The following is a 13,348-nucleotide window of genomic DNA, read 5'->3' on the forward strand; positions in this document are numbered from 1 at the left end:
TTCCTTTTTGTCTGGTATCATGTAGTTCAGTCAAACAGTTGTAAGTTGCCGCACAATGATAATGATTTTGTGCTGAAACATTAAAAACAGCGGTTTGACGTTGCCACAGTATTGTTCTTTATTTATAGTTTCTAAATTAAAGCAAAGTACAATGAACAGTACAAAATAAAACAAAATATATTCATATATATACAATATAAAATGGTTCTGTTCAGAACATTTAAAAAGTACAATAGATTGTGAAATAATTAATGAGGACTTTGATATAAATTATCCATATGTAAATTGTTTTCCTGATGACAGAGAAAAATAGCTTCTGCTTTTTCTTTTTGTAAACGCTGTGTTGGTACAACCTCTTGTCTAGTCTGAGAGATTGAACCTCGTAAGCTTGGCACCATTTTTATCAATACAAGTAAGCAGCTCATGAAAAACTACAACAGCAGCACACATGACTTTTTATAATTTTAAACCTTCAGAGGGAAACGATTCATTTTAGGAAACTTCCTGTTAATATTTGCATGACAGAGTGGCTCAGGCAGTTTTTGGGAACATGAACATGAAAAGTATCCGTAACAAAGCTAGAAAATGGGAAACCAAGACTTTAGCAATGTTCTCCGTTCCAAACCAGATAATTTATCCTAAAAACTGACCAAAGTAAACATCTTTAATGCATCAACATCCAGGATATTTTGAGAACTAAAGCCAAACGTCTGTACAATTGGGGGCCTTGAAACCCTAAACCAGCATTTCAGGTTTCAATGTCTTTGTTGTAAGAACAATTCCATCTCTGGAGCTACAGTAGCCTGCTTTACCTGCAAAGTCCCCGCAGTGAGATACATATCCAAGTTGCATTAAACACTAAGAAAAGGCAACCTGGCTAGCTTGTTGGTGAGCAGCAGTTCTGAGCAGCTACTGTATATATTAACAATATCAATGTCACTTATGGATTCTGTGCATGATCATGTAAAATAATACACCACACAGCTGACTGCAAAGCAACCTTTCTGCCCGGTGCTTAGTATTGGGCGCATATACGATAACAAGGCATTGGGCATACCAGCACAATGGATTGGCATAGGGAGGTAAAAAAGCATCAAATAATGTTTATGGCAGTAGAGAATATGGCACATGGCAACATGTCAGTTAACTACATCGTAATAAGTGCGAAAAGAAAAGCCTGCATATGACAAAATACAGGAACAGGAAATAAGAAACGGCAGAAAAATGTCAAGTATGTTGCATTCTTGAATCAGAAGAGCACAGAAATGAACAGTAGCGTGTGTGTAGTCACACCAACCAGGGTTCATGTATAAACGACACTCGGATGAGTTGGCACTGACCTTTTAACATCACCTCGTATCGCAGTCATGGCTGTATAGAAACCAATCAAGAGGGGGCATGTGGATTACACAAAGTGATGGATCACATGATAGTCTGCTCCTATTCAGCTCATGCCATCTCTCGCCGTGCCTTTCTTATACTGTTGAAAACAAATGTCACTCAAAAGACAGCAATTAAATTAACATCATGCAGCCTGTCAGATCCACTTATTGAAGGAAGATATCCTGTTTACGTTCTAGCTTTGGGCTCCAGTGTATTACCGCAACAGTCATGCATCATCCTGACACTGGAGGTGTTGTGACATCCACGTATGCTGCTGAGGTTTTATGAAGAGTGCCAACACCGATATTTCTGCTGTCCCGCCATGCCTCACAAACCATAAACCGTCACATACTGTCAGGCCAGATGATGTGAGTCAGGCCTCAATTCCTCATTTCCTTTAGGATGCTGTCTGAGAGCAGGAAAAGGCGTTCATCAGACAGGAGGTGTCATATTTTTAGGAGGTGTTGGTACTGGGAGATTTGGCTTACAGAGACATAAACAAACTACTCCTGAAAAGTTTCCCCTTCCCCTGGTTATTTAAGATTAACACACTGCTCATTTTGTCTTCTGTTTATGATACTATAGTCTGCTTTTTTTCAGAAGATATTTAATAAGAAACCAAACACTGGCTATTTCACTTTGTATGAAGAGTACATAGTTGAGTATCTTTTGCGGGGCAACAAGAAGTCAAACGCCTTTGATTTTCATCCTGCATGTACTTCCAGGAGGGGTAATATTCACAGTTAATGTGTTCTACAAAAACAGCCATTTACTAGCCCTTTTTACAACCCTTTTGGGTTCCTATGAATTTTTCAGTTAAAAGGGCACATTAACCTCCTCTTAGGCATCCTCTTTATCTTCATTATAGGCTAACAGTGTGTGTATGCATTATTCATCGTTGCTATACCAAGCAATACTATTTCCAAGTATGCAAAATAATTTCTATCAAGGTTCCATATATGTATTGGCTGATCTTTTCTTTTTCTTTTTTTATGCATCTTTAAATGTATTTTTCCTGGCTATATCACAAGGATTTTCTCATTTAACACAGAGTCTTCTGTTACTTCTCACAGTTTCACGTGGAAGCAAATGCTGAGGACTGTATTTATGACCAACTATCAAAATTGGTAAATGCATAAAAATTTTTCCCCCAGGCAGGCAGTAGACTTTCAAATGAATTATTGATCGAAAGACTGAAAAATTGAACGAAGCATGAGTAAGAGTAATTGCTATCCTCGCCTCAGCTCTCCAAAAAGCTTGAATCACTCTGGAGATAATATAGGACAGAAGCTCCGTCCATAATTTGTTATTTACAAAAGAAACGCTGCAGCGAGGTGTCTGCGTGCTGCAGGGGAGAGTTTGGAAATGTGGGCAACATTTAAAATTAAGCTGCAATGACTACAAACAAGTTGGCGAACAAGTTGTAAAATGAATCTCGCTACATGAAAATATCTCAAACAGTCCAGAGTTTCACAGGCTCGTACTTGCACAGTTTGTCTTCTTTCACCTCACTTGTTGAATATTCACAATGCCGAAATGATGTTTGATCACACAAAAAAAACACATTTCACTGTAGCTACTGTACCAACACACATCATCCTCTTCTTCTTTTACCCTCTCCAATTAGTTCTTACTATGGCTTATTTTGTAAAGCACTACAGATTTATAAAATCAAGCTTGAGTCATCGGTGGTCATCTGACAAACAGGGATTCTGCCACATAGACTATTTCTCAGAGGATCAAAGCCTATCAGGAGTTATCAGAAGAACAACAATCATAGCATTAACTTTTCACCATTTGAAACTTTTCTCTCTTCCCTCTCAAAGAGGAAACAAATACAAATAAGTATACTCTTGGTTATGAACATACATTATACACATCCATTATCAAATGAAAAAAGGGGACAACTTAATAACACTTGTAGGTACATTCCTTTACAAAAGTATACAGTCCCTAAGAATGAGAAGCTGAGGTATAGACTGGGCCTGACAGAGAGACCCCAATGCCCTTTGGGACACAAAGGTCAGAGGTCAGGTGATGACACATCCTTGCCCTCCCCAGTTCAGTCTGTCAGAGCGAGAACAGGCAGAGGCCAGTATGCATGTGTGTGTGTGTGTGTGTGTGTGTGTGTGTGTGTGTGTGTGTGTGTGTGTTGTTCTTCTCTTCGGTTCGTCCTCATCAACCTACTGAATCAGACAGTGGCTGCTCTCAAAGACAAAAGGAGAAGTGTGTGTGTGCGTGTGTGTGTGTGTCCTTTCTCGCAGTGAGTCACAGAGCATGACATGGCATATTTTACATGGCGCGCTGAGTAAATTGGTGGTTAGTTTGACCCAGCAACAAGAGGAGTTCACTCTCTAAAGTAATGACCATCCAGGAAACTTCAGTGACCCCTTACTCATGAGCTTCTTTTTCGTTTTCTTTTTTCTCCTGCCACGCCGGGCATTTCCCATCTTCATGTTTTGTCTATGTTGTGTGAACTATGAGTCTGTATCCACAGTGTAGGTATTATGTCTTGTAAATAACGTTAAAAAACAGATGTCTTCTAATTTGCTAAGACCCCATGAAATGAAAATGACAGTAATGCCTCTAACCTGAAGGTACTCCTTGAGGATGACAGAATCCACACAAATCTTTAAAACCTTTTACTCCATATTTCCTATAACTGCTCTGCGAAAGCCTGTTGCGCTGCAAAGAATGTTGACTGATGTTTTATAATCGGGCAGGAGGTCCTGCTTAGCAGCTTAATTTAAACAAAAAGCTCTGGCAGTTGTTTTTTTGTTTTCAATCAGTGTCGGCAATTCAGGATCAAGTCACACTCCCTGTGAGTTGCAGCAGGGTTGTGAATTCAAAAATTCATATCAGCAATCACACTTCATTGGTGCTTCTGTATTTGTTGATTGCTGCCAGAAATAAATGTGCTCTTCCCAAAAAACTCCTTTAGTTCTTTTAAAGCAGTTGCATCTCTGATTTGTAGCACAGCCAAATATCTCAGATTCAGGCAAGTGCTACAAACAAAGTTTAAGGGGCGTAGCTGCAGCTGATCCTGATTTCTGACCTTCATGAAAGACAGAACTTTTCTCATCGTGTAATCAGCATTGTCACGCCAATCAGCATAAATCAGCTCAGATTCTTCTTTCCGTAAATAAAATTAAAGAAATGCTGAACGAACATTGGTGAAAAATGTTCACTCAAAGTTTAGTGCTGGTAATGTGGATGAGTTTTCAACGTATATATAAAAAGATAGAATGCTCTTCAAAATGGATCTGAGGGACTTTCACCTGTACATGTTGCTACTATAATCCCTCTTTAATAAAAGAGACATACTTCTTTGATTTGCAGAGTATCTGTAAAAAAGGATTATTGGTTGATTTTAGTTTTGAATGATTTCATATCATTTCATTTCAGGCTAACTTGAGAGGAAATGCTAACTATGGTCAAAGGGGAACCTTTGTTTGGAGCAAGGATGGGGTCAGTGTGTATGTGGAGGGCGGCCTGTGGGGGGGGGGCCTTCATCAGGGAGGAGGCGGTATCTGCACCCCCAGCAGCTCATATGCAAAGATGTTCCAGAAGATGGCGAAGAGGAGAAAGGTGATGAAGGAGAAGACAATGACCCACCAGGAGCACTGTTTCTGCAGACTCTCCTCGTAGCTGCGCAGAATCAAAAGCCCCATGCTGATACCGACCACAGCCCCCGATAGGTGTGCCATGAAGCTGGGCTGGGGCCCCGAGGATGGCAGCTGCGGTGAGAAGCGAAGCCAGACTGCACGACCCACCTCTGAACTCACTACGGAGGAGAGATGAAAGACAGAACCTCTTTAGTAAATGCTCTTGATTGTTGCTATGAGGACATCAGAAAAAAAAAAATGTAATCACAACATGTTTCCTCATCCGTCTAAGAAAAGAAGTAATTTGTATAACCACATATGAAGAATATAGAAGAATATGTCGTGACCTAAAGATGAGCTATACTGTGTAGTGCAGTAGGTGTTTTATCAAAGTCGATTTCTGCAGACAAAGAAAGCTCACGGGAGGATTTAAACAGATCTTTACTCAAAATTGCTTTCAAATGTTATTTGCTGTTGTTGGTTGCTGTTCTCCCAGAGTCCTAGCTGAATAAACACGTAAAGTATAAAACCAGAGCAAATGTTAATTCAGTCTAAACAGTACTCACATAAACGATGTGTCACATTTTTTTGCGAAAAGATGAATTCCCTGTTCGTAGAAAGAACACCGAGGAGAAAATAAACATTGCAGCAGAGACTCGCTGCTCTCTCAGTTTGGGGGCGTCAGGCTCGGGACAGATGGAGGGAACATATTGCTCACTAATGAAAGTCACAGTGTATCGGTCCTCATGGAGAGAAAAAGGACAAGTGGTATGACAAAGCAACGTGTCTAGTCGTGGAGCCTCTCACCCTGTGCAATTAACAAAGATAGCTTGAGAAGCATATTTGTTGCTGAGCTTTGAGACGTTTGTATTGCCTTTCAGATCATAGATACTCCATGTTGAACTGTGAACAAAAATATGCTAAAGATCAAAGATTTAGCTAAATATTCCACACGAATAGCAACAGTGGGAAAAAAAATCAATCTGAACCACTTACTGCAAACCAGCGCCAGGATCATGCGGAGCAGCTTGTATGGACAACGCATCCCGGCCCAGTTCTGCAACACAGTGCAAAATGTGTCTCGTCAGCATAAGCCATCACGACACAAACAACCATGACAAATATATGAGTATATTAACGGAAGTAATGCTTCAGCTTCTATCCTCTGATGAGAGAGGAGGAAGCAGTTACATTACACACAGATGCGATTATACACATGGCTGCTCTCCACTTACTGGTTCCAGCCTAGTGGCACTCTATTAATTAGGGCTAAGATAATTTAACAGATGGGGTAAATAGGCAATAAATAGCCTTTGCGATTCTCCGGGGGGAAAGAACAATGGCACCCTGACTTAGAATAACACAATCACTTCCTGGGATGAAAGGTTGTACCAATCACATCCCTTAAGTTCTTAGTTGTGGGAATGTGACCCAGGGCCAGTGTTTCTCCTCTTCTCTCACAGTAGAAAAATAAATGGTGAACGGCATGCAAAATTAAAAACAGGAGAATATAAATAAAACCTGCCGTGACCATACATATAAAAGCAAGCGAGGAGTGGCACTGCACAATATTTCACCAAATAAATTATTTATATGATGGAGGAGAAAAGTCAACACAGTGGTGCAAAGGAGTAAGTCTGAGCTGGGTGGGATGTGGTGACGCTGCTCTCGGATTGGAGGCAATTTGCTTTGACGTGACTCCTCTCTCACATGAGAAGGGCAATCTTTAACCAAACGACGGGCAATCCATTTAGTCTGTTAGGCATCTTGTTATCAAACTGCCGACATTGAGATGGAGACTCTGACGTACGTGTGTGAGGTGCAGGGGATCATTCACAGACTCGAAGAAAGAGTGCTTCCTGATTAGAAGACATAAATATAAAAACTAAACACGTAAGGGCTCATTTTGATTGGAAAGCTGAATTTGAGCGCCATACATGGTTCAAATATGTTTTAGATGGAGCCGCATGACTTCTGGGGAGACCAGCCACAGCGGCGCTTTAACATGTCTGTTGAGTGAAACGGATGATGATGCTTGATGGGAGATGGCTGGGAATGTACTGGGTCGAGACTAGACAAGGTTTCAAGATTTCCTTCAAAAAAAAAAAAAAAAAAAAAAAATCATCAGAGCAGAACTAAGAGGTGCCTTAAAGGATTTCCCAGCTATAAACAGGCATCAAGCATAAAAGCAGGAATAAACTATCTGTTAGCTGCTTAGAGCACACAGCTACAGTCTTTGCTTCAGGCCTATCGGTGCACTTTGATTTCTATCTCTGCTGCCCACGGTGAACAGCAACGTTAGTTAAAGGGATTCGTCAGATATAACACCGCCTTGAGAGTTGAAGAGAACATGGAAGGCATTTCACATATAAACCTTGTGACATAAACAAATATATACTGTAAAAAGCTCTCGAGCAGCATCAAGGGAATCCACTACTAATGGATGTAAATAAACACTGTCTCAATAATTAATAGAAGCGTCTGTAATGCATGTTCACTTAAGATTCATCAATACAAATGACAAGCATAGTGAAAACATGTTATGGTGGAGTAAGCTACTCAACAACAAAGTTAAAAGAGCTTCTCCAAAGAGGTCACATGGAATATTCAATGGCATATTTCCAAAAGCTTCTGGGTAGTAAAATATATGTATCAAATCCATGTGATGACTGTTGCAACAAATACACACACAGACACACAAACACACAACAATGGAAGCAATGATGATGACAGTTACCATGACAACGTTGGCCAGATGCGCTGAGCACAGAGCGTAGACCCCTCCGGAGCCCCCCACCACTGGAGCACGCATGTCGGTGATGGACACTGTCAGCGAGCCTGCAGAGAGACAGAGAGAGAGAGAGAGAACGTGACATTAGGAGCGTAGACGTAAAAGAGGAAGAGTAGCAATGCAGTGTGTGTGAGTGTGTGTGAGTGTGTGTGTGCGTGTGTGCGTGTGTGTGTGTGTTTGTGTGTGTGTGTGTGTTGTTAGGTAGAGAGAAAGAGAGACAGAGCAAAGGACAGTAGAGGGGCAAAAGGGAGAGTCAGATTACTCATCATGCAGCAGCTCAAGTCACTGTCCTTGGAGCATTTTTAGAAAAGTTTCTGAATAAAAATCACCCTCTGTTCTCAGGGACTGTTACATCGGCTGACCTTCACATGCCCTTTAAATTTACATCTAGAATACACAACACACTCACTTACATGTGCTCTGTGTTAGTAATGCCTTTTCTGTATATGAGCAGTCTGCTAAAACTGCAGCTGACTAATTATATTAAAAATGATAAAGAACTGAAATGGACTATTTCCTAATTGGATTTTTCTTCACGATGCTGCAATTAAAAAAGTCCATCTAAAAATGATCTCTGATCAAAGTGAGGCCAGAAGAACACAGGCGAACCTCGCTGAAGAGGATCATTTCCAACTAAAGAGAATTAATGTTACATTCATGAGCAAAATGTAATCTGGGATATGTGGAAATGGACAGAAGCCAATGTCCGGTTTCAAAAGTTATAATATGAAAAGTACAGCGGCGGTCGCGGCAGTTAAGACGATGTCAACATTATGACACACTTTACTATAAAGTGATTGCACACTTACAGTATATTATAACTGCATCCTTGTTAAAGGAATTGATAGATGTATGAACAATAATAATTGCCATGCAGTTGTTTGACGTGAGCACTTACATTGCATCTGCCATTCATACTATTTGAATGAGTAAGGACATTTGGCTTCAAACTATGTAAGTACAAGTTGGTAAGTTGACAATGCTTTTTGCCTCCGAAAGACTCAATTGCAGAATTTCGGGGGGTTTGTCTCTAAAAGACATTTATTTGTCACTTGCAATTGTTCTGCTAAATCATTTATTCACAAATATGATTCTGTCCTCTTCATGTCCAAATATATATATATATATATATATATATATATATATATATATATATATATATACAGCCGTAATCAGGAGGTGAATGAAGCACGGTGTACTGGAAAAGAGTTGTGGGACGTGACTGAATTGTGATGGAGCTCACATGGTCTGCACATTGTTGTGTGTGCGTTCTCAGAGTTAGAAAGAGGAGGAAAGGTTTTGCAATGTCCATTATTGTGTGTCTCAGTGTAACGCATGTCCAGTTATTAATGAGAATGACAAAATATACACTAAACCAAAAGGAGAAAGAAACGGACCACACAGAATGCAGCTGGCAGCTGTTTCCAGCAGTCAGTGTGCGTTTAAAGCCACAATCCTGAATGCAGCCCAGTGCATTCCCCAGGTTGCAGTGACACTATGAAGCAGGACAGAATTCAAAGCAGGAGACAAATCACAGTTGCTCATGAGGACAGCGTCAGGCGCTGTTAATTATGCAAATGAGCTGATAAGGGAAGCGAAGAGGGCTGATAAAACAAAACAGTCCCTTTTTAATCACAGTTTGAGTTTGCTGGAGTTGTGATCTCAGATCTATAATGCATGTTGTAACATTCATAGTGTGTGTGTGTGTGTGTGTGTGTCGCACAGAGTAAACATTGTCTTAACGAACGCCTTGTCAGCTCGTGGTGGCATTGATGCTCATGGAATGACAGATGGTAATCAGAGCGCGGTCCTGACTCATTCATCTCGCCTCGCGCTGACGCCAATGGGCTATTTTACATGGTTTTATGGGGCAAATGAAGGTTGGCGCTTCAGCTAAAGATTCGAGGAGATTTACAGTTCTCCATTTTTAGAGGTTCCACAAAAATTGCAATTACACAGTGTATGTGGTTTCTGATCTCTTCAAACTAAAGGGAACATTGAATTGGAGCAGCATCAACATCTGAGTTGGTCTTTTTTTTTGCCCTTTCTGGAGCTTCACAATTCTTTTCAGGTCCTTTATTACTTCAGATAAGTAAAGCTGGGAGATATATTGATGAAATATTGATAGAATATGTCTCGGGTTTTAGTAACAGGGATTGTGAGTTAACGTTGTCTTTTGTTGTTAGATGAATTCATTTAGTACAAAATTTGACTTTCTTTTGGTATTTTTGTGCGTTAGCAAAGACAAAAATAATTGACGTCTTCTAGTATATATTGAAGTGTTGAGTAAAAATATATATCTTCTCAACATCTCCTAGTTTATAAAAGATTGTGGAGGCAGAATGATACTGTATTTCTTCCATAACACTGACTTATTGTCACCTTATAAAGTTGATATGGTAAACATGCAAACAAGCACACATACACCTTTTGGCCTTCTGATGAATGTATACGTCCAATATTTACTCTTGTTTAAGCTGTTTTTCTCTCCACCAACTCTTGGGGAAAATATCAGCCACCAGCAAATCAGAACTGTTAGATACTGTAGAGTTTTTTTTTTTTTAAACAGATGCCCTCTGTGGCTGAAAATGATGCTTTGAGAGAAAAAAGTTACATTTTGGTGTGTAACATCAACACTGAGTAAATCATTAAGTTATAGCTCCTTATAACTGAGGGGAACTGCAGACTTGGGGGGATACCCTCTAGCAGCAACCCCCTCCACATGACACATTGTAACTTGATACAATGTTAATATAGAAGTGTTGATTAGAGCAGCTATAAGCGTTTGGTTTCAACATGACAGTTAACACCAGCCAGGACCACCTCTTGATTGGAGACACTTCAGGGATGGGAAGACAAGCCGAGACCTCCGGCAGAGAGAAAAAGAGATGGGCTCCACAGGGAGGAAACAAACTGCTCTCTCCTGCTCGCTCTGCTTTGGTGAGAGGCTCCCATATACAGTATGAATATTAAACAGCCCTGTCATGTGGGCTCTCCTGCTTAGGGGGATTTAAGATTCAGGATTCCTGCACTCAGCAGTGTCTGAGACGCGAGTTGTACGACTATTTTAACACCGCGCTGACGCATTCCATCTCATGCACAGATTGTTTATTGTTGCCGTCCTGAAGTCATCATCAACATCCTCAAATCTTTTTGTGAGCTTGCAACATCCACAAATGCAGTGCAGTGTAGACAGTGAAAATTATGTACTTTGTATGGAGTGTAAGCCAACCCCACACTCAGAGCTGATGATCTACCGCAGTATAATCCCCAATGCAGCTCCAAGAACTGAGCCTCTCTGTCAAACCAAACTTGCTACACCATTACTGTGACTCCAGGCTGCCCTTAAGCTATAGGTCAACTTTGTATTTTCAGTCTCTCGGGGATAAGGTGCAGACAAGGGATGGTAAGCTGATCCACGGCCGGGGTTTGACAGCGCCTGAGGCTGCGCCTCTCTGTAGGCACTGCGTCGGAGGCTGCATTAGAGCAAAGTAAATGTTGCAATAATAAATCCTCTAATCCTTGGAAAATATGCCTGTGCACAAACATTTACAAACCTTTTCACTGTGTTCTTTCTAGAGTTTGTATGTGTGGGTAGCCATCAACTGTGATTACGGAGACTATTTACATTCCATCAAGAGTCCCTTCATGGAGAAATGTGGCTGATTTCCAATGATCAAATGTTGTCGAAGTGATGTTTAAAGAACGCCTCAATGGCCGTAGATGTCTAGTCTACAATTAGGAAACATAGGGTTGAATATATTAGATCAACTTATTTTTTGGAGGCAGCATAACAATCTGTAAACATTGACATATACTCATCTTATAAAGTTGATGTGGCAGACATTTAAACAAGTAACTATTTACACATCTAGCTGATGCAAAAAAACATCAGTATTCACCAGCGAATGTAAATCCAATACTCATTCTTTTTAGTTCTGTTTGGTTTTCATCAACTCCTGAGGGAAATATTGGACTCTTTAGCTACTAAATGCTCAACTATGTTCATCAGTTTATTGCAAGCTTTTTTGCTAAAAACAGCAGCTTGCTTGTGAACAATGAGAACATTAATATGCATTCCTTGGTTGGTCAGCCAATAAATTACTCACAAGAGGACAATTAAAGGAGACTGCATGTTTATTCATTCAGGCGATTGAGTCAGTATTTGATTTGGTCTATTGGTATAAGCTACGAGGATAAACCACTAGCATGTAGTTTGTCCTGTCTTATTATGAGACATGAAAGAAATTGTAACAAAAAATCATGTTGAGTCCATCGTGATTACCATTTTGTCTTTTTAATAATAAAGTAAAACGCTCACAGGACAGTATCAGTAAGGGCAACCTCTGGCCGTTGATACGATGGGATTGTTGCCTTTAAGATTCAAGTTGCAGTATTTGTGCGCACTTGCCTCAGATCTATCTAGTATGCATTAAATCGTGTGGCCCTGCACAGAGATGTGCTGTAGTCAGCACCCCTGCAGTCACAGCGCTGACTCTGTTGGCTAATAAAGTGGGGAAATGTCCGATCAGATTTATTTACTAAGCACAAATAAGAAGTGAGGGAGACTGATGGAGTGAGTGCACGAGGAAAGGTGATACAGAACGCACACTTAAGAGTGCAGGCATGCCATCATAACTACACGCTTTATTTTTTTGTTATTTTTTTAAAATAAACTGTTGATTAATTACAAGAGAACAAGCGTCTCGATTCTGTTAATTGAGCTAGTGATGGAGCGCCTTGGCAGCCCAGTTACAGCGTGTGTCATATCACTACAACATCTTGGGTGAGGTTCTAGCTATGGGACCTTTGTTGTGTGTCATAGCCCTCTCTCGCTCTCTCTCCCTCATTCAATGATGTCTTGATTATCAAAATAATGTTATATTAATTGTTTTCTCATTTTCATGCATCAAGAAGGGTTTGTTTGCTTTAGTTTTGGCATATGAGCAGACACCGTGTGACTGGAGTACATATAAGTAAATGTCAGGGTGACTGGAGGCCGACCATCTGTCACATGGTCTTTTGTCTATTTTATAGTCTATTTGAAAAGCGCATTGCTTCAAATGTCATTTAATAGATTGGCATCCATTTCAAAGCCTCATTTCAACGATAATACAGACTGGGGGAGCTCTATTCAAGATATTTTCCACCTGGGAAGGAGATGGACTCATCTATGTCATCCAGACAGAGAGAGATAAGGAGAATATCATCTCCATCATTGCTTTCCTTAAAGGGGAGAAGCATGACTTGCAATTAGTCCTCATCCAATCTGACATCTCCATCCATCTCCTCACACCCTGGTGAAGTGCAGGGAAGAAACCCCTTTAGATGATGCGACCGGAAAGACAGAGACTGCAAATTTGACTTATGTTTAGTGTCACGATGTTGAGGAGCATCCGAACCGTCCGCATCATTAGGGGGATAAAACCCTACACAGCTGCGCTTATGCACTGCTGTCAAAGCAGATGAGCAGAGAAGAGAAACCCAGATCCAAAGTCAAAACACAAAATTAATCAGGACTCCTCATGTCTACATATACACAACAAAAGGGAACATGAAAACAATCAGC

At 40.4% G+C, this 13,348-nt stretch overlaps 1 protein-coding gene across 2 annotated transcripts in view; it reads right to left on the reverse strand.

Moving 5' to 3' along the window:
- Positions 1 to 264: 264 nt before the first annotated feature.
- The window catches only part of rhbdl1 (rhomboid, veinlet-like 1 (Drosophila)), a 33,445-nt gene continuing 20,361 nt past the window's right edge, over positions 265 to 13,348 (reverse strand). For both annotated transcript variants that reach the window (XM_034558692.1, XM_034558691.1), the window contains 3 exons: positions 7,726 to 7,826; positions 5,985 to 6,045; positions 265 to 5,167 (listed from right to left, as the gene is read on the reverse strand). In XM_034558692.1, coding sequence (XP_034414583.1) covers positions 4,896 to 5,167; positions 5,985 to 6,045; positions 7,726 to 7,826 — 434 coding nt within the window. In that variant the 3' untranslated portion in view covers positions 265 to 4,895. The remainder of the gene's footprint in view (positions 5,168 to 5,984; positions 6,046 to 7,725; positions 7,827 to 13,348) is intronic.

Source organism: Cyclopterus lumpus, chromosome 19 (assembly GCF_009769545.1).
Source record: "Cyclopterus lumpus isolate fCycLum1 chromosome 19, fCycLum1.pri, whole genome shotgun sequence".
Taxonomy (NCBI): Eukaryota; Metazoa; Chordata; class Actinopteri; order Perciformes; family Cyclopteridae; genus Cyclopterus; species Cyclopterus lumpus.